The following is a 24,097-nucleotide window of genomic DNA, read 5'->3' on the forward strand; positions in this document are numbered from 1 at the left end:
GGCAAAATAAACACTCTTTGTAGTTGTTGTGAAGTTATATTGTCAGGGTCTGTTTTTTAGTACAAAGTGGTTGATTGAGTGGCGGTGAGGATATGTTTATAGTATAACTATTGTCAACCATTGACATTTTTTCTTTTTCTTTAGATCTTACCTCTGGACACAGGGGAAATGGTACTTTCTATTTTTTGCCATTGCTCTAAGCTTGTGTAGTGTTGGTAATCAGTGTTGCTATAAAGTGCTACTGCCGCAGGGCAAAATCTCCACAATACCAACGTGTTGATATAACCACAAGAATTTCTAACCTTGGACATGATGAATGTTTTGACTGAAAATGCTTCAAAAGACTTATAATTTCATATCAAGTTAGTATTGTGCGACTACGCAAGAACAACGCCTTGTGTGTCTGAGGTTAATCTACTATTAGAAAAGAATAGAAGTCATATTTTGCTTTCACCTGATTGTAGAGCTCTGGAGACGAGTCTGCAGTACTGTGGCTGGACCAAATCCAAGAAGCCATACATACAGCCAACCAGGATGAAGAGGAGGCTCTCAAATGTATGTGCCCGGAGTTTACATTCACTTATCCATAACATAACTAAATATACAATAGTTGATTTAGGTTTGGTTAATGTTGATCATACAATGAGCTGATTGAGTGCTAGATTCTGATTGTACAGAGGATGTGCATTATTTTTTAGATTACCACGCATCTCTGATATAGTATCTTCTTGTCTTTTAGCTGTCGCTAGACTACAGCTCCTCCTACTTACTTGATTACTTTATTGCAAGATTGATAGTGTGCCAACACAAGGTTTTCATTTAAAGAGCACAATAACCCAAACCATGAGCAAACAATCCTTGCATTTTGATAACATGTAGGCATGTGACAGTATTTAATTTTCCTTTTACTGCAGATAATTTCTTTTAGACTCTGTCTGCTCTGCCATGTGGCAGTTCCGCTTATTTGTCATTTATTATGGATGTTTGATATTAAAATATAAATACATAAAACGTATCATTTAATGTTGTTATGGCTCAAAGACTGTTTTTAACTATTCATTATTTTATAAAACGGACAGATAGCCTTTATGTCAACACTGTCATTTTAGGGCACATTAATGTTTGGGATGTTCCTGCTCTTGTTGTGGATGATCCCTTACTCTCTCACTTTTTTACTTTGAGGTTACTGTGCTGTTCTCCTATTTGACTCAAAATGTGTTCATTTGGTCCAATCTTGTTTACGTTGCTAGTGGCTGGAGCAGTCGCTGACATTAACGTGATAGTGGCCGAGGGGGACTCTCAGAATACACTACAGGCTTTGCAAGTTCCCAGAGCAGGACTGAGGGCGGTGCTCCCTGAATGTGCTGACACATACCAGGCTGAACTGGCGCAGAGACAAACTAACAGTGCTTCTAAAGGTAACTTGACTTACTACGCAGTACAAGTTCAACAAGAAAGGAAGCTCAGTGTTTCCGAAATTGATACATACAGTAAGAAGTCACCTGAATGTTTAGATTTGGGTTTTAATATGACATTGTCTGACGGTGTCTAAAGGGTCACTTTTTGCTTTCCTCCAGGCGGCCCTGATAGTGTGTGGGTAAAACATAACATCAAGGACAGATATGACTATTACTATAACCTGGAGACTGGACAGGGCACCTGGGAGGAGCCAGAAGGATTTGAACACAAGGGTGGCCAGCTCAGTAAAGATGAAATCCAGGTACCCCCCTGCTGTTATGTAATCTTGTGTTAACATACTTGTATCCCAATGGGGGGATGATTTCCTTCTTTTGATTTGAACAGATAATGTTTCCACTATAGTAGCTTTTTTTTGGTTTTTTTTTCTTCAACCTGAAACAATTTTTAAAACATGCCTTTTCCCCCTAGAGTGTTGTCAGCTGTTTGACTGCAGAATATAACAGGGAACAACTGTGGATGGCCAATGAATCCATGGTGACCCAGCTGCAGGCGAGGATTAGAGGGTACCTGGTCAGGAAAAAGCACACCCAGAGAATGGAGTATCTACGCCAGCAAGAACCACATGTTGTTAAATTGCAGGTAGTGAACTGTGAATAGTGATGCGACGTCAGAAATTAGTTTAACTTCAGAGATCCGTATTGTGTGTGTGTGGTCAGCAGTAATAAATTGATAGAGATGGCCATGCAAAAAGATTAAAATTTACTCTCGATTACAAACTGTATACTGACTGTATATTTTCATGTTTGCATCATTCTTTAAAGAAAATCTAAAACCAGAAAAAACACGTAAATATTTATTTAGAGCAGTGAGAACACCTCAAAGACACACTTTGGAAAATTGACTACTCAAGTAAAAAACAACTTGTAGCATGCACAGAAATGTTTGATCACACTTTTTTTTTTTTGCAGGCCTCCTGGAAAGGTCACAAACAGAGGAAAATGTACAAAAACAGGATGACTTTGCTTCAGAAAAATGTTGCTTCTGTTGTCAAGGTAACAAATTGTTTTCCTTTTAATGAAGAGAATCTGGTCAAAAGTATAGTTATTGAATGACTAGACAACTCTTAAGCTATGCACCCCTTCCTTGTAAATGAGTGCTTTATCACCAGTCTCTGAAAATGATCCGCCAGAAACTAAAATCTTAGCCGGCATTTGTAAACATTTATTAAATTAATTTGCATGTACCTAACCGTAATAACCCAGCTGCCGTATATCAAAGACCTGACATAAAACCCTGGTGTTTTAGATCCAGTCTGTGGTGAAAATGTGGAAAGCCAAACGTAAATACAATCAGAGGTTGCGGTTCTTCAAAGATCATGTGAGTAACACTACATTACTGAGCAGCATCTTTTGGATTTGTATTGTTTGTTCCATATTGTGTTGGACTCACAGTTATCTGTGTATTTAGGAAAAAGAAATTGTGAAGATCCAGGCTTTTCTAAAGGCCAACAAAGCCAGAGATGATTACAGAACCCTAAGTGAGTCAAAAAGGCATTTTACACTCCCACAGCAGTTTTATTGATGTTGTATCAATATTAGGATTGATTATTTTAATTATGTGCATATTTCCACATTAGTTTTAATGTGTATTTTCCTAGTTTAAAGGATACATTAAAGTTAGGTGTCACTATGTCTTGAGTGTATTGGTCTGTATGCTCTACTAATTTAGTCATCATAGATTTAGTCATCTTACTTGCATTACTTATGATTTTCTTTTTCCAAATTCTCTTCCGCATGTATTTGTGAATCGTCTGAAAATTGCTAATACCATTGCTAAATTAAAGTTACGGGATTTTGATACATATATATTGATATTTAGGTATTTGCCCAGACATTCTAAGATTTTTGCCCAGGCCACAATTTAAATGTAGAATAGTCTTCATTGTCATTGTTTCACAACAACAAAACAGTATACATAACAAACTGACAATATAGGATATTAGAAAATTTAATTTGTCAAATATAAGAATAACAGTCAAAAATGTAAATTGGTAACATTTGAATAGCAAAATCTGAAAAATAAATCTAATACTTGCTGGGGAAAATTATAACAAAAAAGTTATTTTATGCGTGTGAATGTATGAAAGAAAAGTGCTTTAGCTGACTTTCTTATATGCCAAATCTTAGCTGGGGCCAAGGACCCGCCTCTGTCAGTGGTGCGTAAGTTTGTTCACTTGTTGGAGCAAAGCGCCCTGGACCTTCAGGAAGAGCAGGAAGTGACACGGCTTAGGGAAGAAGTGGTCACCAATATTCGCTCCAATCAGCAGATGGAGAAAGACTTGAACCTGATGGACATTAAGATTGGACTGCTTGTGAAGAACAGAATCACTCTGCAGGTTGGCAACCCTTGGTTTTTTTTTGTACAAAGAATGGAAAGGTATACCATGATTTTATGTTGGTTGATGTCATTTATAGCTTGGTAATGGCAGAGATTTTAGGCAAAGTGTAGGCCTATAGTAACACTGACTGTACCTGTAAATTTCTCTTATAATGTTTCTGTCCAGTTTGGTTGTGTAACTCATTTGGTGTTTATTTCTTTGAAAAGGATGTTGTGTCCCATAATAAGAAAATGAAGAACAAGAAGAGTAATGAGGACTTGACCATAGGAGACAGACTGGGGATCAAGGGTCTAAGTAAAGGCAAAAGAAGGAAACTGGAGGCCTACCAACATCTCTTTTACTTGCTGCAGGTGATAGACAAATATGTCTTAAACTACCGCTTGCATCTATTCAGCTTAAAAGCTTAAAAAGATGTCAAGGTGCAGTTTCAGACACACTTTATGCTACTCTTTTCTTTCCCTTCCCTTTAGACCAATCCACCTTACCTGGCAAAGCTGATCTTCCAGATGCCTCAAAACAAGTCCACTAAGTTTATGGACACTGTGGTCTTCACCTTGTACAACTACGCCTCTAACCAGAGAGAGGAATACCTGCTGCTCAAACTCTTCAAGACTGCTCTAGAGGAGGAAATCAAGTGAGCGTTGCGGCTTTAATCAATGCTGAGCCATAATCTTAAGTTACTGTTGGTTTTAATGCATTACAGTTACACAAATGATTATAGGATCCTCATGAATAGTGTGGAATTCCTAAAACCTATGTACTCAACGTTTTGTGTTTTGCTTGTTGTTCGGCGGACAGTACTGATCAACTGTACCATCTTCTCCATGTGTCTCAGTTCTAAGGTGGACCAGATCCAGGACATAGTGACAGGGAACCCAACAGTCATTAAGATGGTGGTGAGCTTCAACAGAGGTGCACGTGGCCACAACACACTCAGGCAGCTGCTGGCACCAGTGGTCAAAGACATCATTGAGGACAAGAGTTTGGGCATCAACACCAACCCAGTGGATGTGTATAAGGCCTGGGTCAACCAGCTAGAGACGGCTACTGGAGAGGCTAGGTAGGAATAAATGGATATGGTCCAAGGTTTACTATATAGGATCAGATGTATATGACGTGCCCAGTGGTCATTTGTGTTGACCTCTTGTTATGTTAATTGTATGGGTTCATTTGTATTGTTTTATTACCAAAATAATTTTCTCTTTAGGGCCTACAGGTAGTTTTGCATGTCGTATCCTATTATCTATAACTTTATAATATTTAGCTAACGTTTTCCAAAGCATTACAAGATTTAGTTCTCTTTCCTTTTCACACTGTGCTGACATGACCAACACCAGGGATCCTGGCATTACATTTATTGTAGCAAATTAGTTTATGACAGGCTTTAAAAATTATTTTGCAATAATCTTAAACATACGGAACATTTACCTAGTGTGGAAAAATGCACAAAGCCCACCACCATGAAAACCGACAACAATGAACCTTAAACATTCCCGCTGTTGTTTTTTGTCCATCAGCAAGCTGCCTTATGAAGTGACTCCCGAGCAGGCCATGTCACATGAGGAAGTACGCAACCGGCTGGAGGCATCCAGTCTGGCCCTACGCTCTGCTACAGATAAGGTCTTGAACTCCATTGTGTCCTCACTGGATAATATCCCGTAAGTTTTAGGACCTGCTAAGTCTCAATGTCTACTTATCCTTTCCGTTTTCTGTGACGTCCTTGTCAATGACTGAGCATATTGGTCAGCATTATTTAGTTGACGGTCATTTTCTGCTTTCTAAACCAGCTAATTTGTTTGAATGAAATGTGTTTTGACATTTTTCATTCAAAGTGTTCTATCAAAAAGAGGAATGTAGTTTTTCTGTTATACAGGGTTGCACAAAAATGCACTGCAGTATAATGCAGTCTAATACAAGGCAATAAAATAAATAATACCTTTTTGTAAAAAGTTAAACTTCAATATGTTTTGAGAGGCAAGTTGCTTTCAAGGGCAGTTGGGTTATTTAAATGTGGTGTAGTTAATAATTCCGGGAAAGTAATTGGAGGATACAAAAACATTTTCTCTCTATGCAATTATTATTATTATTATTATTTTTTATGTAGAAATGTTATTCTATTTTCCCATCCTTCTGTTATTTGTCTCTCTCCTCTTTAGTTTTTTTTTTTTTACATTATTATTGAATAACATAATGAGAGCAATGTGACTGAAATAAGGCTGGACAGCATATGATCATGTGTATTGGCATCTTATTCTGGTTGTCAAGGTTTCAGCTTCCTGTTGGGACATGGTTATTACTAGATTATTATTGCTTTGGAGCAAGCAGTCAACTGATCAGTTGCTCAAACACAAAAAAGAACTGTCACCTAGGTAACCCAGTTCTGTGATTGCAGCATAAATATTCTTCTTTTGATTATTTCTTTAATTAAAAATAAATAAAAATTCAAAAAAATTGCTGAAGACTGTGTATACCACTAGATGGCGCTAATGTTATGTAAGCATACATATAAAGAGAGACAACACTCAAACGTAAAAATGCAAGTTGCCATGCTTCAAATATGTCTTCTTGTTTTCCTGTCATGAGCTTGCTATATCAGTTGTCCTATAATTCATACATGCACGTTGTTTTTTGTTTCACGTCCCATCGATGCTTTTTGTTTTGCATGTAGTTATGGCATGAGATACATAGCAAAAGTTCTGAAGAACAGCCTTCATGAAAAGTTTCCAGATGCCTCTGAGGATGAGCTGATGAAGGTAGAAGCCCTTGGATATATTCATATTTATTAGTTGTTGTTTTTTCCTTTACAGTACGGTGTGTTCAGATTCTGTTTACATAGTTCTCTCTGCATGTTTTATTGTGAGCACACTGCAATTTTATTTTTACAAACGATTTTAATGATGCATTCTTTTCTATTTATGACAGATTGTAGGAAACCTGCTGTACTATCGCTTCATGAACCCAGCCATCGTGGCCCCCGATGGCTTCGACATCATCGATATGTCAGCAGGAGGGCAGCTTCACGTAGACCAGCGTCGTAACCTGGGTTCTGTTGCAAAGATGCTGCAGCATGCTGCTGCCAATAAGCTGTTTGAGGGCGAGAATGCACATATGACGCCAATGAACAACTACATTTCTCAGACATATGAGAAGTTTAGGTGAGAAAAGATCAAATAATATTGATAGAAAACAAAGACGCTGTGTAGCTGGTACGAAAAAGAACGGATTCGTCTGTTGAAATGTTTTTTATTTGAGTGCAATATTGAGCATAGGCAAGTCTTACATGACACCCTAATTACATAAAGTTTTGGTTTAAAAAATAAAAAAATCTTAGGAAAAAAACCACAGGAGGTAAAATGTGTGCGTGCAAAAATATATTTTCCATCCAATTACAAAGTCAAGAGTATTAAAAAAACATAAAGTAAATCCTGTTGATTAACATGTTTAACTTGTAAGTTACTAAACTTCAGACAGGCCTGGAATATCTCACAAATAAGAAGGGCTGGGCCATGATGTGGACAGTTACCTCAGCATGAGCAGATTACACAAGTTGAAAAAGTTATAGGCACACTGGAGAAAATTCCGTATTGTGACTGAACAGCGTCACTTTATGTTCTTGTTTTTTTTTTCTAATGCAGGCCTTTATCTATGTCCAGATTTAAGACTAATAACCACTTACTACTGATATTCTTCCTGTTCCAGGGAATTCTTCCAGTCAGCATGTGACGTCCCTGAACCTGAGGAGAAGTTTAATATTGATGAATACTCAGACATGGTGACTTTAAGCAAGCCTATCATCTACATCTCAATAGAGGAGATCATCAATACTCACTCGGTAAACCCAAGCAAAATGACTTTAACATTCTTGCGCCCTTGCTAGATAACGTTAGGCTTGAATCATGTTGCACACCGACCGTTTTATTGTCCTTATGTAGAATTCCTCATGGGGGCAACAGAAACTAGGCAAAATAGCTTTAATGTCAAACCAGACTGTTTTGATCATGTCATCTTTATCTCAACTTTCATTTTCCCTTGCAATGTTGCAGTCATACTCGTATTATCAGTACTAGTATTACATATTTAGCTAGAACTACTACTGACTAGAAGAACTGTCACGTGACCGGTTATCACACAGCCACCAGTTGCCCATTTTGCAGGCCTAGTTTGCATTGCATTACAATACCTAGTTGATCTACAGTTCCCATACTGCTTAAATCCCACTGATTGTGGCTATATGTTGCCACCTGTTATTAAGATGTACAGTATAGTATTCTTTTGTCCCTTTCTCTTCCTTCTTTATCACACAGCCGCTTTCTTTACATCGTCATCCCCCCCATTTCCTTTCTTTATATTTCCAGACCGCTTCCTTGGAATGAGGGTAGTGGTGAGGACAACAGTAGGCTACAGGCATCTGTGTCCTTTTGTCATCAGTTTCACTACACACTTATTTACGCAAGGACTAACAATGGAGATGACGTGTATGTTGGTTTGAGCAGATACCCTCTCAACCTTCATTTAGCACACTTAGCTTCTTTTATGATCTCCTGCCTGTTACCTTGATGAATGAAGAACAACGGCATTCTTTTGAATGGGCACATGATTCATTTTACTTACTATTTATTGTAATATCTGCAGGCCTTTACTTTGTGTTTGTGTGCCATGAGCATAGTCAGCAGTCAATTTGTACAGGACTAATCCCATCTGTAATTATACAGCTGCTTTTGGAACATCTGGAGGCCATCTCTCCTGACCACAATGACTTGCTGCATGAGCTGCTGCAGGACCTGGGAGACGTCCCTGATGTAGAGACATTGCTCGGTACTGTCAAACAAACATTATATATAATCACAAGTTGTCTATAGTGTACTTACTTTATCATGTTACACATTGTGCTGTACTATTTCAGGTGAAGGAGCAGTAGACCCACAGGACCCAAACAGAGAGAGTGCTCTGAGCCAGCTGGCCAAGACGGAGATCTCCCTCACCCTAACAAGCAAGTTCGAGCTACTGGAAGGAGACGACAAAGACTTGAAGACTCTTATGACAAAGTAAGTTCACTGTGAGATGATGCTGAGACAAATCCCATATGTAAAGTCCGTTGTTTAGCTTGTAAAATGGTGATAATTGATGTTGCATTCATTGGAATGCTTACAGTATGAGCATTTATAAATTCATCCCTGTTATTTCAGGTGCCATAATCTGTTTTAAAACACTGCCCTAAATCACACTTACTCAGAAGTACCTACAGTACTATAGAGTTTTGGGATAGCTATGAATGCCATGTGATGCACTGCACTTAACCTTTCTTAAAACTGTGTGTGTTTCTTTGTGGCTATCACTCAGTAGCGTGTCTTTGTTGCCTTTCCTGCTCTTCTATCATTTCCTGTCCAAAAAGGAAAGGAGTTTTGTGGTCAGGGTTATCTTGCCTACAAACATGTATCCGCCCGGATCTCTTTCTGACAAGAGACCGTATTGGAGAGTTTGTCTCTTATTTTTCGGCATATACAATCTTTAAGTTTTCTTTCATGGGATTGGTGACAAACTGTTTTGCCAAAATATGGCTGGTCTATATTGATACATTCATCTTACATACTGTACGTGTGATGGAGCTATTGGAACTAACCAAGCATGCACCAAAAACGAATCCAATATTCCTCTGCTTATTGTTTTACTTTCTACTAATTTATATTGTAATTGTCCAGTAACCTTTTTAAGGTTACTGTACAAACAAACTGACAAACGTAACCATGTGGTAGGACTTAAAGCAGTGAAAAACTGATACTCTACTGTACTTTGTGGTAACCGACTCGTTACATGTCTGAATATAACACCTTTCCCAAAGTTTTCTGAAATAAAGTCTTAAAATGGTTTCTTTCTGCCATCGGATGACAATAGCTTCATATATATTTTTTGGTTTAGGTGACATTACAAATGAAAAATAACAAAGAGCTTCTGTCTCTCAATGATGATCCTATTCTGTGTGTCTATTAGGACAAAAAAGCTAATAGTGGACGTGGTTCGGATTCAACATGGAGACACTTTGCCAGAAATTCTTGAGACCCCGGCAACTGGGCCACAGGTAATTTTTCTTCTGTCTTTTCCTTGCGCATATACCCTACAGCCATTTAATGTCAAATGATCATATACGCACTGAAGTTTTATTTGCTTTTACGCTGAGTTCTAACTTTTTTTTTTTTTTTACATGTCTTACATCACTTTGCTCCTGAAGGAGTCGGAGCATACTAAGGTTGTAGAGCGCCGGGCAGTCCAGGATGCTCAGACACCAGAAGGTCTGAAGAGCAGCCCGGCAGTACTGGAGGACAGCCAGCTGCCTCTGGAGCAGAAGAAGAGGAAGATCCTGAGGAACCTCCGTAATCTGGAGCAGGCTGGCCTCGTCACTGCCAGTAACAAATACCAGGACCTCATCAACGACATATCAAAGGTACAAAAGCAGCCCTTCTTCCACACAGGAAGATGCATGGCTCCAATTCTACATTTATTGTTGGGTCTGTTCAGCTTCTGAATTTGTAAAGTACAGCTATAACTTGTAATAAACAGGACATTCGCTACCAAAGACGCTACAGACAGAGGAGGAAGGCCGAGCTTGTGAAGCTTCAGCAGACACTGACAGCACTCAACTCAAAAACAGCCTTCTACCAGGACCAGATGAACTATTATGACACCTACATCAAGACCTGCCTGGATAACCTCAACCGCAAGTAAGTTGTACCTTTCCATCTTAAACCTTGAGTGGACGAAGAGGTTTATCAAAATATTTTTTCTCACTGTAATCATAATCATCTTGCTTCATATAATTTGTATTGTGTAGATGGATTTGATGGCCGGGGCAAGGATTCTTTTGATCTTTACTGATGTATTTCTGTGTTCTGTGTGTCCAGGAATGCACGTAAATCTATAAAACTGGACAGCAAAGGAGAATCTAAGGGCAGTAAGAAGTGGAAGCCACAGTCTCTGAAGTACACTGCAGCAAGACTGCATGAGAAAGGAGTCATCCTGGAAATAGAAGGACTTCAGACAAATCAGTACGTTGAGCTGCAATTTCGTGTTACTCCTTCCACTGGTCAGATTTTGAATTTTTACTAACATTTACACCACCTATAGGGAAGTTTCTATTGTTAGGCCAGGATTTTGAGACATTTGATTGTAGTGTAGATGCCCCCACCCAACCAACCAACCAACCAACCAACCAACCCACCTGCCCACCAACATCTTTGTTTCAAATGAGTGTGTATCACCTTTCAACATTGCTCAAAAACAATCAAACAAGGAAACTATATGTAAGGCCGAACCATTTTCAGAACCATCTTCTACTAATTTTCCTTGTGGGTTTATACTCAATAATCTGTAGTTTCCATTAGTTCAGTCACATCCAAAATCAGATTATGATTTAAATGATTCCAATGAAGAGGAATGATGTCTATTCACAGTAAAGAGAATTTGTTATGAACTGGTTTCTGACACACAAAATGTAGGATGGGCCTGGTCAGTTTTCTTTTTGTGGAAAGAAAACTATTATTGAAGACATTGTTTAGTGAGATGACATCTGTCTTTGTCCCTCATCTGCTGTTGTGTATTCTTTATTGGGAATAACCCCTAATTTTTTGGAAAGTTTTGAGAATCAATATGAGAAATAAAGTTGGTAATCACAGTTTAGGTACCTTCGGCTAAAAGTGTTAAATGTATGGTTTTTGTCATTAAACTCATGTTATTGAATCACTCTTCTTTCAGGTTCAAAAATGTCATGTTTGACATTTCACCCTCTGAGGAAGTTGGGGATTTTGAGGTGAAGGCCAAATTTATGGGAGTTGAGATGGAAAAAGTCCAGCTTCATTTCCAGGTAAACATTTCCCATGTGTGTCACAATATCCTGATATATAGCAGCTCACTAGTCCTCACTAAACCTTGATGACAGATGGTTAAACGGCCTTTTCCAGTCATCGGGCTACTAGCAGGAAATAACAGACATTTCTAGTGGAATCTCTCTCTGTCTCTGTATGTACGTACAGTATGTATCCATATTTAACAAATGTTAGATATACTGACCTAGTGGATGAATAAAAATGTGTATAGAATTGACCACGCTATAAAGTCGGGGCTAAAAATTGCAAAACGTGCGTGTGTTTCTTATTGCATGCGTTTGTGTTCTGTGTCCAGGACCTCCTTCAGCTGCAGTACGAGGGCGTGGCCGTCATGAAGATGTTTGACAAAGCCAAAGTCAACGTCAATTTACTCATCTTCCTCCTAAACAAAAAATTCTATGGAAAATGAGAAAGTAAAGAACAAGGTGGAGAAAACAGGGAATGAAGGGGAAACAGATGGTGCCTTCTGACAGTACTGAGTTTGTCGAACAAAATTTAATTGAGACAAAAAAAATCTGCAAGATGGTGTTTTGTCTCATCTGATTTATAATTTGATGGATCACACCAAAATGAGATATGTATATGAAATGATAGTGTCCAACTTAATGTATCCGTTCTGTATTTTTCCATGTGGTGATTGTAAATGTAATGTATTTTTAAGAATTAATTTGTAATGATATTCATGTTTTGTATGTTAAAGCTCAGAAACGCACTGTTATTGTTACCTTGTATGTTGAAACAATTGTCTATTAGTAGAGAAATGAAGCTGTGGAGCAACTTTCCACTGCCCTGCATAGCTCTATGAAATACTGTATTTACCAGTGCCTTTTTAATTAAAGCGTGTAAAGAAAGATGTTTTAATTAATAAAACATCAAAACATTTTAAAAGCTACAGCTGATGTATTTTTAATATTTCAGTTTATAAGTAATTTCTAATGTTTAAAACAATGTGCATAATAAATTACATGTCTACAATTACTGTAGAGCCTTGTTTTCAGTATTTTATAAAACCTTTTTTGTCAACTACCTCTTTCTCAGCTGTAACATATGCTAATCTTACGCTTCTTTTAGGACAAATATTTCTGTCTGAAGATTAAGGTCACTGGTACACATGTCTCTGTAATGGGGAGGAGATGTGCAGTGAGGGGAAGGCGGAGTATATCCACTCTAGACAGTAATAACGTGTTTAATGCTGCTGGCAGAAAACAGTTCAGTAACAGGAAAACTGATAACTTCCACCCACTTGTAGGTGTAAAATAGTTGGAGGATATACAGTGCAGCCATGGTTCAGCTGTCAATAGGGCTGCTGGTCTGGTTTTTTCTACAGAGCTCAGCACTCAACTCCCAAAATGGTAAGTGCTTTCTGAACCATAAACTATAAAACTACAAAAGTTCATAACTGATGTGTAATTTTATAGAACTACAGTTTGTACAGGCTTGTACTCTCAGCTGGCCTTTACAAATGGACTATGGAAGTGTTTTGTTCACAGAATTGATACTGCGTTCACCTTTCCAACAACATGAATGAACAACTTAGTCACTGAAGCAGCAATCATTTATTTAAACCATGGTTTGTTTTAGAACTTTAAACAATTTCCAAATAGGTTGTAGTGGTATGTTCCACCTTAGTGGAAAACAACTAAATACATTTAAGGGAGTACTACAGGCATACTAAGTAAAATTTGGAAGTAGGATTAATTTGTAGTATTTTAATTTTACGCTATTTAATAAATCTACAGTACTCCACCAAAAATGTACTGGATACATTATTTTGAAATTTAAAATTTTACCTGCAAAACATGATTAGCTATATTATAATATGATATAATATATGATTAGAATATGATTCATATTGAGACTACCCAACAGGGCTGACCTTAGCCTTTTTGGGGGCCCTAAGCAGGACTTGGTTTGGCAGCTCCGCTCATTTTAACATGTTGCCATTTTGCACTGAACAAACATGTGTATAGTAGTCATTAGTTTATATTTAGTACACATAATGTACAAATAAGTGAAGACTGAAGAGAGACATCAGTGCTTTTTTTGTAGGGGACAGTAAATTAATCAAGTAGCCTAACCAGTCAGTCTCTGAGCTTATTGCTTTGTCACTATTTGTTGGCAAAAAATGGCATGAAATGTCAATTTTGTTATTTTCTCTTATTCATTAAAATGTCAAATATTTTTAGACCAGGCCCTAAGCAACTGCTCATAATGCTCAAAGGCTATGACCAGCTCTAACCAACTATATAAAGTAGTTAAAAATCAGCTCCCCGCTGACACAACACTTTGTAAGTTCCATTCTACATAACTAATCATTTTGAATTTTGAAGGCAGGACTTTTACTTGTAATAGAGTGTTTTTATAGTGTGGTATCACTAGTAGCTAAATACTTCCAGTACCACAGGTTGTGGATGACAAATCTCTCTGCTTTCTGGGAAGCTTACTGATATAAGTGTTGCTTAAAATAAGATGATTGATAGTAAAAGACCTCTATAACTGTACCAACCTATCATGGTAAAGATGTGTAGTGCTGCATCCTGTGTTTGTAAAATGTTATATGAAAGTATATTCTTTAAAGAAACCAGTTGCCCAAATTTTAAGTTTCTCTTCTGGAAATTAGAAGAAATAAACTGTATACACTAAAGTATGTGCTGATTATCCAGAGTAACTGAGTCCTTTCACATATATACTGTAGTACATGTGAACAAAACCAATGTGCATGACTACATTCAACCATACTTAAGTGTAAGTTAAAATTAAATTAAAATGTGTGGTTAACAGTGTGCTGTGTAGGCACTAATGGAGCAAATTTACAAAAAATGTGTCAGCTGAAAGAAAGTTTAAACACTACTGACGTATTCTGTTTCCTTTTGTCTCTCTTAAGGCTCCGTGCCCTTCCCGCGGACTTTCTCTGCTCACTTTGTAACAGCCCATGATGAGCCTTTCGACTATGTGGACTTCTCCATGTTGGACAGTTTGAGAGATGACGATGGGTCTGGCTCAGGGTCAGCGCAGGATGGGGTGAAAACACACGGCCCACACCGCCATCCCCAGAAGCATTATTTTGTCTCAGAGGAAGCCAAAGGTTTTCTCCAGGGTCACCTTGCAACAACCTTTGTCCCAACCGTTTACACCCTCATCTTTATCATCAGTGTGCCCCTCAACCTTGTTGCCATGGTGATGTTTGTGCATCCTGTCCGTCCCAGAAAACCGGCAGTGATCTACATGCTAAACCTGGCCTGCGCTGACCTGCTGTTTGGCCTCCTCCTTCCCTTCAAGATCGCCTACCATTACAATGGCAACAACTGGATCTACGGCTCCTTCATGTGCAGAGTGGTTACAGCAGCTTTCTATTGCAACATGTATTGCTCTGTCCTGCTCATGACGTGTATCAGCATTGACCGTTTCCTGGCAGTGGTTTACCCCATGAACTCGCTGACGTGGCGCAGCCCACAGACAGCTTCAGCTGTGTGTGCTGCCATGTGGCTGTTGGCCCTCGGAGGAGTATCCCCTCTCCTCATCTCAGGGCAAACCATCTATTTACAAGACCTGGGAATCACCACCTGCCATGATGTGCAGGATGTGGAAACACTACAAGCGTACTATCTTTACTTCTTCCCCATCTACTCCTCCGTCTTCTTCTTCATCCCTCTTGTCTTCACTGCCGTCTGTTATGTACGTATTATTCAGGCTCTGGCAGCAGCCAACGTGGAGAACCGCTCCAGGAAGACTCGAGCTGTGGTGATGGCTGCGATCGTGCTGGTGGTGTTTGTGGTCTGCTTCACCCCCACCAACATCATCCTGATGGTTCACTATGTTCAGCTGTCTCACAAGTCCAGTGACAGTTCCTACCAGGCGTACCTGCTCTCCATGTGTGTAGGCAGCCTCAGCTCCTGTCTGGATCCAGTCCTCTATTACTTTGCCTCCTCTCAGTGCCAGAAGCAGGTGGCGGCACTGCTCAGATGTAGGCGCCTGGCACGAGCAGACAGCAGCTCAGCAACACAGAGTACAAGAACCAGTGGGCGGAGAGACAGCGGCAGATCATGCAAGATGGAGAACATTCAAACCGGCCTGGGGAGCCAGTACAGCAGGCTGGTGGTTTAACCACATGGACACGAGGAGCCCTGCTTCTGAGACACATTTCAAACTTGCACACTCAGTATCATTTAAATCCTTACTAAGGAAATGCTCTGGTTGTATCAAAAGAGTGTGTGTCCAGCTAGTGCTGGACGTATCCACCAGTATGGCAGTGTGTGAAATGTTTGATTCATTTAGTTGGACAGCATAGTACAACAAGTTCTGCCATTCTTTTCACATTTTTGTTTCTGTTTTTCAAGGAATCGTAGGAGTTAAACAGTTAGCGTATAACAATTATAAAGTTTTAATCTGAAAAATATTACATGTGATGTAGTAACTGCATTATTGCAGGACAAAAACCTTCAGTTTTAACATCTTTTTCCTAGTATTCAGTATATCACCAACTGTTATATTCATTTAAACTAAATATGTAAAATCAGTAATCCCTTATGCACTGGGATTAATAGCATACAGTAAATAATTCAATCAAAACAAAGCTACTACAGTACATTACACATGTTGCTTAATACAGATGTTGCTGTATCTCTTCATCTTTTTTATTGCGGCTCACTCTGTTTTCTCGTTGTTGTCGGGGCAGAGCTCTGAAACACAGGAAAACATAACAAAAGACAAACTGTAGGAGAAGAGAGCAAATATTCCCTGATCATCATGTTGTCAGTATTTCCATTTCCTGGCCATGGACCATTTATTTTAGTTAGCTGTACAAACACAATGTGATCAGGATGTCACACATTATGCTCTTAACAATACAACATCTCCACCTTGTGGCAACTTGTGTAAGTTGTTAAAGAACTAGACCGACAGGTTCAGCTTTGTTTTTAGCTGCAGTCGTTACAAGTTACTGAAGTCTTACTGACCGGTTTTGCCATCGTAGCTATGGAAATTATCTGGGAAGTTCAGACACCCAACTTGTTTCTTGAAAGTTTCAACATCTTTGGGATCCATTTTTCCAGTCCTCGCTGAAAGAGAAGGGAGATTTTAAAAGGAGTGACCATATTCTGACCAACTGTGTTAAAACCAATGAAGAACTTACTGAACTGCAGGATGAAACGACCAGTGACGTCCACGTTTCGAAAGGTGTCTGTCCACAGCAGGCAGTCAGAGCAAGTCTTTAGAATATGTCCTTTATGGTCTGACAGATTTTCTTTAAAAGCATACAGCAGAGAGACTGATTATTATGCAATATTATTTGTATGGAGGTCTTTATGAAGTTTATACTTATGCTCTCATTCATGATGGTAATATCATGCTAAATACATAAGCTGATTCATCTCATTGCATGTATTTGGCTGTACTTACTGCGGAATGTGGTGGCAATTCCAGTGACTGTTGCGTTTACCTCCCCAAAGAGACACCGATTACTGAGAAACAAGAATGGGCTGTGACAGAATTCGATGTTCACATGCTTCAAATGTACCATGCTGCCTGAAAAGGTCAACCTTCTTTCTTATATTGTGTTACAGACTATATTTAAGTAAGATTCTGCCCAACATATTTTATGAACTAAATTTACCAAACTTACAAGTGATCTCCCCAACGTAATGTCACAATTTGACTGTCAGAAGTGGGAGACAAGTCAATCCAGGAGCTTTTCAGAGACTCCAGTGCCTTGTGGTACGACTTGGGGTCACCAGCTCCCATCACATAAACCCATTTTCCAAAAACCTTCACATAAAAAGTCACAATTTATGTAACTGGATTAAAAATATCTGTGTGTGCTTTTTGATAATATGCTTTTTCAAATACAATCAACCATCTTTGGGATAAATAAGAAAACCTACCAGATTGGGGTCCTCCGGTATAAAAGGTTCGACCAGGTCCTTACAGTCAGGTGCAGAGGCAGCACTGAGGGAAGTGAGAGCCAACAGAAATACAACAACAGGCAGAGCCATGGTCCGACCGACGGATGAGCCAGAGTCTGCAGCACTGCAGAGCATGTCACTGAAGCTGCAACAGAAAACTTCTAAAGCTGATGTATTTGCTCTCTGGGAGTTCATTAAAAAAGATCTGCTGTGCTAGTAATGGGGAGGAGGGGGTTTCTCAAAACTCAGATGCACCAGTGAAGGTTTTTTTTAATTCTTTTGCTCAGCATTGAATGGCCTTCCCAACAACTCTGTTGCCCGTAGAGCTGCCCTTGAATGAACTCAAGCAAAGTGCCAAGACTTGTCTCTGACTGTAGAGACATTTAAAAGAGGACATGAAGCGTCTTTTCTTCAATGGAATGAAGGTTGTTTCCCTGCGGGCCTGAGTAGACTCCTTGTGGTGACAGTTTAAAAGTTTGACGTCTTCTCCCCCCCCCCAACAAAGCAACAGTCTTTGTTGTAGTTTCTGGGAACAGCGGAGCATTTGAGCAGAGCTGTAGTACATTTGATGAAGCGTTTAGCCCTGACATGTTGGTCAGACGAGTGTCTGGCATATTCTGTTAAACTTGGAAAAGGTTAAAGAAATGCTGGAGCTCAGAAGCCAAAGACCTTTTCTGAATAATGCTAGAAATTACACCACTCAGTGAGAGACTGGAAATTGTTTTATTTACTTCACACAACCAAAAGTTATATACTCAACGATTTACATACTGTTAAATTGATTCAAAAACAGACTTTTCGGTGGATTTTTCAGCCATTACTGTACCTGCCAGAACATGCCATGAACCATTCAGATGTCACATTTCCTACACTAAATCATGAAAGGTCAAACAGCTTAGCGGACAGAGACACACAGTAACAAGACTAGATATTGCAAGCCAGAATTCTGACGTGACATCACACCAGCAGGCCTTTAACTTATTGCTGCTGCTAAAACCAACTGGACCATTGCTGATGAAAAGGTATTCACACATGCAAATCACATTCCAACACTATTTAGTACATGTTACAATGGATGTGTTTGGGTGTGTGTGTGTGCTGTTCAAAGGGATATGACATACATCTGTGCTTTACTTTGCAGGAGGCTGAACCTCAGTTTCATCATTCTCTGTGTTCTCAGCTGGAGGTGCAGCTGGCTCCCTGTCGTCTGGACACAGATCTGAAACAACAAGGGAAAAATGGCTGAATAGTGAAGAAAGTAGTTCAAAATACATCAAAATGTACTTTGATGATTTAATTTGGTACAATCTGTTCGTACAAGGACCCTTTCCTCTTTGATGTCATGTATGTGGAGATCTCTACAGCTTGCATGAATGGTGCGCCAGGAGGGACTCTGGACACTTGGCTCGGTATTGCTGAATCCTTGACGTCCGTGCTGCAGTCTTATGCTAGAGCCTTCTATTTGTGCATGCAATTGGTCCCCTGTCCTGTGTCTGTCTGTGTGTGTCTATGTCTGTTTCTGCATATATTATTTGTGAGCTGTGGACATCACTCTTTCTGTTGTGTTCTTTTTATGTTTCCTTACTTCACGTCTTTCCTCTCTGCATTTTTTCGGCCCTGGGAGACATTCTTATGTCTCAGTGTATTGTTTTTAATTATTTGAAATTGTTCTTAATTTCTAAATAAAAATACATTTTCACGAAAAACTTAAATGACTGCTGACCTGTTCCACCAAAGTGGTACTCTGGGAGGAATTTAAGACACTCAGCCTGCTTCTTGAAGGTCTCTAACTCAGATGGCTCCAGAGCGCCTGTCCGTGCTTTAAAAGAATAAATCGGGGAGGGTGAGGTGGTGAGAATAAAGAGAAGCAGAGGCAGAGAGGAACATAAACAAGGAGAAGTTGTAAAAAAAAAAAACGGACAAAAACTGTGTTTTATTCAACAGCAATGGAAGAAAAAATAGCCTTACTAAAGAGGAAAAGGTATCGTCCCTTTGACTTGCCGTCAGGGAGGAGGGTGGTGTCTTCGGACAGGAGGCAGTCGGAGCAAGTCTCATAGTACTTCCCATCATGGTATGAAGTGTGACCGTTGATATTAACTGTGACACATCATGAAAAAAATATATTAAATGTGAGTTTTTATTTTTATCTCACTATTCCATCTATTTGAAATTTTATAATACATGTATACAAAATTCTTAGTGCATTTGCAGCCTTGTGTGTCTAGTGTCTTATGAAAAACACAATACACCTTTCTAATGGGCATTCTCCGCATGCATCACCCACATAACATACAGAGCACAAAAGAGAGGTGGTAAGTGAGAGTGTGAATAAAAAATATCTATGGAGAAACATACAAGTGGTGTGACTGGTCATCCCTGAGACGGTGGCATTGGCCACACCCTGAAGGCATTTATCTTCACTTCTGCAATGAGGAAAAATAATTCAATATACACTCTTAACTGCCATTGTTTGCATTTGAGAGGAAATGGAACATAACAACACGTCTGCAGCGTCCTTACAGGCGGTCGGACCAGTAAATGGTGATGACTCCGCTGTCTGAGGAAGCCGACAGATCCACCCAGGAGCTGTTCACCATCAACAGGTCCTCCTTTAGGCCAGGCTGGTCCCATGACCCCACATGGAGCACCCACTTCCCATAGATCTGCCACAAACATTCACACAACTCACTCACATGACTGGGCTGCTTATCTGTGTTAGAGTGTGATTATACTTTATTTTTTAATAAAATAAGAAAAACACATAAAAAGATAGAGGTATAAGTTGTTTGTCTTGCCATCATTGTTTGTGTACTCTGTCTCCATCGACTCAAATAGAGCTTCATATTGTTAAAAGTTACAAAACATGTTTTATCCAGCGTAATGCTCAGAAAAATGAAAATGTCAACGTCTACACTTCCACGACAAGTAGAACAGAACCAGAACAGCCTTATGGATCTTGTGGAGAGATTGTTTTATTTATTACTTAACATTGGTTCATTTCCTATAAAAAAGAATGGTTTGTTATCTGCAAAAAAATACAATTGACTTAAAAATGGAAAATTCTGCTAAAGATCTAACATTCTTTGCTAAAGTTAAGAGAGTACATGATGTATTTTTACACAAGATACATTAATTTGGGAAATTGGATTAGTTGAGCTTTAATAATGTGAAGTGACCAAGATAATGTGCAAAACAGACTGTAAAAACCTTACAGATTTAGATTCAAGTACTTTTTTTTAACAGTTTTGGTTAATGTCATCTCACTGTAACATGATTTAATATATGTAAAGTTACCACTAAAGCAAAAGTTACCTATTGAAGTTATGTCAATGCACAGCTCCTTACATATGACCAGTAACAAGTGATCGCTGATACTCACGGGGCTGTGGCTGTCCAGTACCAGAGGCTTGACCAGCTCTTTACAGTCCGGTTCAGATGCAGCACCTAGGGAGGTGAGAGCCAGCAGAGCTACAACCAGCTGTGCAGCCATGGTTCAGCCAGAGAGCAACACTAAAGTCAGAGATCCTGCTAGATAGAGCCTTCTCAAAGCAACCAGGGAAAGTGTTCTGTAACAGTGGGCTCGTCCACACACACACACACACACACACACACCCACACACACACACACACACACACACACACACACACACACACACACACACACACACACACACACACAAACACACACACACACACACACACACACACACACACACACACCCTGTCACTTTCTTAAATCCAGTCAGCAGGGTTTTTGTCCCATTTATCTTGTTACATAACAGCCAGCTGGCAGAGTCTGAATAGCAAGACCCCTGCATCTTTCAAAATGTGAACACCCCACTGCACAGAGTCACACGTAGGCCCAGAGTCAGAAACTATAAAAAAGACACTCACAAACACACACTCCTGTCCTCATGGTGGAATTTACAGAAACACCATGTTGTGGTAAAATGAGACAAGAGGAATACTGACATGTTTTCAGCATGAGATGAATGCCTCTTGGAAATGCAGAGTGCCTTATAGTTGCGTTGACACTACTACATTGTGATTAAACTGTACTGCTTATTGTAATCCAAATTACCCTCAATCAAGATTTAATTACTAAATGCTTCCGTGTAAGTCATCAAAGTCTCCCAAACCTTCTTCACGTATACAAAGTTGAACTGGTCATGAGTTTCCCCATAATACTCAACTCTTATGTTAACAATGACTTGAAAACATTTCAAATATCTTTATAAAATCATGTTTTTGCAATTGTATTGAACACACACAAGGTGCCAATCCTCAGGGAAGGTGAGAGATTACATAACATTTCCCCAGTGACACAGTTCAGAGATTGGTTGTTCTGTTTTTGTTTCTCGAGGGAAAAAATCTTTGCTAAATGTGATAAAAAAAATACTTCACATGTGATGTGTTAGTCACAGTACAACAACGTACTTCACGTGCTTCTTATGAAACACTGGGACAAACACACTCTTTCCACATGTTGATCTGGTTCAGCTGGTCAGTTACTTCTGGAAAAGTCCTTATCTGAGGTCGACACACAAAGAGCTTGAGACAAGGACAGTCACTCATAATTATTTGTTTGCCAAATTCTGCTATTGGGTAATCACCAATAACATTTCATGGTCTAGAATGTTTGGAGACCAGCCCAGAACGACCTGGATTCAAACCAGGAACCTTGTTGCTGTGAGGCCACAGTGCTAACCATTGGGTCACCATGCTGCAGCCTGAAGCAGCAAGGAACATGTACAGTATGTGAAATAAAATCCTGCCACAAATGATATGCAATTCAGGAAGATGTCATAAACATAGAAGATAATTAATTATAGATGATAACCATCTTGAATTAGTTAAATGAACATAACATTTGCTTGCATTTGTTTCTGAAATAACCAGTCGCCACTGAGTTAAATGCAAGTAAAAGTGAGCGTTATGCAGCGATGAAGGTTTTTAGGTTCCAAAACGACTAGTTAAGTTAGGAAAAGGTTCTGGTTTGTATAGAGACACTCCCAACACACCAACACTAACCAACGTATTTCCTGGGTGAAAGTCTTTTGTTTTTCCCGGTAAGGGAACTCCGCTCGCTGGCTTGAAAATCCTGTAAGTTAACGCCTACCTGGCCAGCCGCGTTCTTACAGAGGAGCAGTGGGGTGCACACAGCAAAAAAGACATGTAAGTCAAATGAAAAACGAATGCTTACATTTTCATAGCTTTTCGAACATGAGAACAGGCTGAACTCACACGTCATTATGTAAATCTTGTGTCTCTTGTTATTGATGTGCACTGTCAATGATTTGAGGCTGTTAAAACTTTGGTAACACTTCACTTGAAGGTATCTAAGACTGACATGACACTGTCATGTGTTGGACTTTAAAATGTTATATGTGTTTAAACACTTTGTGTGAGTTGCAATATAGATCATACATTTAAGCCAAAAGGCAAAAGCATTATTTCAATATAAAAGAAGACATTTTGGTCATGCATTAAATTGTTTTGCAATACTCCTTTTCTCTAAGATAAGGTGGTCTGGTACTTTTCATTATAATCCAGCCTCTCGTAAATGTGTTGGAAGATTAAAAGGATTCACACATCATCATCTGAGATTCTGACTACTAATTGACTGAACCCTGAGACCGGAGCAGGATTTAGCTTCAACACATGGCAACCCAAAAAAGTATAATATTAAAGTAAAAAATAGTTTTGCCTTCTACTAACCATGGCCAAAGGCTCACGGCTGCGGCTAATTCAAGTTTATGTTTATGCAGCAGGCTAGAGCCTTGAATCACAGCATGTCATCTGGAAGAGCTTTACAGAGAAAACAGGACAGTAATTCTGATTAAATTGATGTTTTATAAGGACGTTAAAATCACAATCGCAATAGTGACGATTGAAATGAATGACTAGTCCTTGTACAGGTTACTGAATGATGTGCATGCAAATGGCTGTGCTCATCTTGTGGGAGGGGCTTAGGACAGAGAGCTGTAGGAGGAGAGTGTTTTTTTTTAAATTGTGGCCGTTTGGTCCTTTTTCCAGAAAACTTCCTACTAACACTAACACTGCCTACTAACACATTATGGTGAATACCCTTATTTGCTTTTTGGCAGAGTTAGATAAGAGATTTTGCAGAGTAGATAAGAGAAGACTGGTACCACTCTTATCATGTTGTATGCTGAATATGAAAGTATAGCTAACTGTATGGTTTGGCTCAACTTAACTCACTTTTGGTACCTTTTTGGTATTTCTATATTTAGTTTTCTAGTACCGCTAGTATTTCCTCAGAATAGGCGGGATTCTGAGCTGACTGTCGTTCAGAAACTGCCGTGATCATGTTATCCCAAATTTTCTAACACTTCTAAATATGATTTTAAAGCTAATTTACTGTTGTGCCCTTCCGGTTGGAGAAACTGCTGTATTGTACAACACAGCAGAATGAATCACAGAGCCATGACTCATGATAACATAACCTTGTCTGCAAACACTCAATTACACCCTGAAATGAC

General features: G+C 39.2%; 4 protein-coding genes across 6 annotated transcripts in view; 2 read left to right on the forward strand and 2 right to left on the reverse strand.

Annotated features, from left to right (window-relative positions):
• The window catches only part of iqgap2 (IQ motif containing GTPase activating protein 2), a 34,843-nt gene extending 22,298 nt beyond the window's left edge, over nucleotides 1–12,545 (forward strand). The window contains exons 16-39 of one of the 2 annotated variants that reach the window (XM_034872489.1): nucleotides 145–171; nucleotides 465–555; nucleotides 1,251–1,418; nucleotides 1,578–1,720; nucleotides 1,888–2,058; nucleotides 2,388–2,471; nucleotides 2,725–2,796; nucleotides 2,887–2,956; nucleotides 3,606–3,814; nucleotides 4,024–4,167; nucleotides 4,288–4,451; nucleotides 4,653–4,877; nucleotides 5,335–5,475; nucleotides 6,486–6,570; nucleotides 6,740–6,972; nucleotides 7,517–7,649; nucleotides 8,530–8,632; nucleotides 8,721–8,862; nucleotides 9,806–9,893; nucleotides 10,044–10,256; nucleotides 10,373–10,533; nucleotides 10,714–10,857; nucleotides 11,564–11,672; nucleotides 11,990–12,545. In XM_034872489.1, coding sequence (XP_034728380.1) covers nucleotides 145–171; nucleotides 465–555; nucleotides 1,251–1,418; nucleotides 1,578–1,720; nucleotides 1,888–2,058; nucleotides 2,388–2,471; nucleotides 2,725–2,796; nucleotides 2,887–2,956; nucleotides 3,606–3,814; nucleotides 4,024–4,167; nucleotides 4,288–4,451; nucleotides 4,653–4,877; nucleotides 5,335–5,475; nucleotides 6,486–6,570; nucleotides 6,740–6,972; nucleotides 7,517–7,649; nucleotides 8,530–8,632; nucleotides 8,721–8,862; nucleotides 9,806–9,893; nucleotides 10,044–10,256; nucleotides 10,373–10,533; nucleotides 10,714–10,857; nucleotides 11,564–11,672; nucleotides 11,990–12,103 — 3,234 coding nt within the window. In that variant the 3' untranslated portion in view covers nucleotides 12,104–12,545. The remainder of the gene's footprint in view (nucleotides 1–144; nucleotides 172–464; nucleotides 556–1,250; nucleotides 1,419–1,577; nucleotides 1,721–1,887; nucleotides 2,059–2,387; nucleotides 2,472–2,724; nucleotides 2,797–2,886; nucleotides 2,957–3,605; nucleotides 3,815–4,023; nucleotides 4,168–4,287; nucleotides 4,452–4,652; nucleotides 4,878–5,334; nucleotides 5,476–6,485; nucleotides 6,571–6,739; nucleotides 6,973–7,516; nucleotides 7,650–8,529; nucleotides 8,633–8,720; nucleotides 8,863–9,805; nucleotides 9,894–10,043; nucleotides 10,257–10,372; nucleotides 10,534–10,713; nucleotides 10,858–11,563; nucleotides 11,673–11,989) is intronic. The other variant, XM_034872490.1, reaches the window with a different exon arrangement.
• A 249-nt stretch (nucleotides 12,546–12,794) lies between these two features.
• On the forward strand, nucleotides 12,795–16,595 carry f2r (coagulation factor II (thrombin) receptor). Its single transcript, XM_034872570.1, has 2 exons — nucleotides 12,795–13,046; nucleotides 14,579–16,595. The coding sequence occupies exons 1-2, from the start codon at nucleotides 12,977–12,979 to the stop codon at nucleotides 15,796–15,798; spliced, it is 1,290 nt and encodes a 429-aa protein (XP_034728461.1). The 5' UTR covers nucleotides 12,795–12,976; the 3' UTR covers nucleotides 15,799–16,595.
• On the reverse strand, nucleotides 16,188–17,831 carry LOC117945236. Its single transcript, XM_034872618.1, has 6 exons — nucleotides 17,574–17,831; nucleotides 17,315–17,457; nucleotides 17,092–17,153; nucleotides 16,826–16,936; nucleotides 16,650–16,751; nucleotides 16,188–16,373 (listed from the first exon to the last, which is right to left on the reverse strand). The coding sequence occupies exons 1-6, from the start codon at nucleotides 17,787–17,789 to the stop codon at nucleotides 16,339–16,341; spliced, it is 669 nt and encodes a 222-aa protein (XP_034728509.1). The 5' UTR covers nucleotides 17,790–17,831; the 3' UTR covers nucleotides 16,188–16,338.
• A 470-nt stretch (nucleotides 17,832–18,301) lies between these two features.
• Nucleotides 18,302–21,186, reverse strand: LOC117945237. 2 transcript variants are annotated; one of them, XM_034872619.1, is made up of 6 exons: nucleotides 20,974–21,186; nucleotides 20,115–20,257; nucleotides 19,950–20,017; nucleotides 19,563–19,691; nucleotides 19,318–19,413; nucleotides 18,302–18,813 (listed from the first exon to the last, which is right to left on the reverse strand). In XM_034872619.1, exons 1-6 carry the CDS (start codon nucleotides 21,082–21,084, stop codon nucleotides 18,725–18,727), a joined length of 636 nt encoding a protein of 211 aa, XP_034728510.1. In that variant the 5' UTR covers nucleotides 21,085–21,186; the 3' UTR covers nucleotides 18,302–18,724. The 2 variants fall into 2 exon arrangements, with proteins under 2 accessions (XP_034728510.1, XP_034728511.1); XM_034872620.1 differs by lacking the exon at nucleotides 18,302–18,813 and adding an exon at nucleotides 18,853–18,904 and having other exon boundaries at nucleotides 19,293–19,413.
• Nucleotides 21,187–24,097: the final 2,911 nt, after the last annotated feature.

This window comes from Etheostoma cragini, chromosome 5 (assembly GCF_013103735.1).
Source record: "Etheostoma cragini isolate CJK2018 chromosome 5, CSU_Ecrag_1.0, whole genome shotgun sequence".
Taxonomy (NCBI): Eukaryota; Metazoa; Chordata; class Actinopteri; order Perciformes; family Percidae; genus Etheostoma; species Etheostoma cragini.

Coding starts and splice junctions, on each gene's coding strand:
- f2r (XM_034872570.1), top strand. CDS start 12,977: ATGGTTCAGCTGTCAATAGGGCTGCTGGTCTGGTTTTTTCTACAGAGC. Junction 13,047..14,578: donor AGCACTCAACTCCCAAAATG/GTAAGTGCTTTC, acceptor GTCTCTCTTAAG/GCTCCGTGCCCTTCCCGCGG.
- LOC117945236 (XM_034872618.1), bottom strand. CDS start 17,789: ATGAACTCCCAGAGAGCAAATACATCAGCTTTAGAAGTTTTCTGTTGC. Junction 17,458..17,573: donor TACCGGAGGACCCCAATCTG/GTAGGTTTTCTT, acceptor TTTTATGTGAAG/GTTTTTGGAAAATGGGTTTA. Junction 17,154..17,314: donor TTACGTTGGGGAGATCACTT/GTAAGTTTGGTA, acceptor CTTGTTTCTCAG/TAATCGGTGTCTCTTTGGGG.
- LOC117945237 (XM_034872619.1), bottom strand. CDS start 21,084: ATGGCTGCACAGCTGGTTGTAGCTCTGCTGGCTCTCACCTCCCTAGGT. Junction 20,258..20,973: donor TACTGGACAGCCACAGCCCC/GTGAGTATCAGC, acceptor TGTTTGTGGCAG/ATCTATGGGAAGTGGGTGCT. Junction 19,692..19,949: donor GATGACCAGTCACACCACTT/GTATGTTTCTCC, acceptor GATGTGTCACAG/TTAATATCAACGGTCACACT.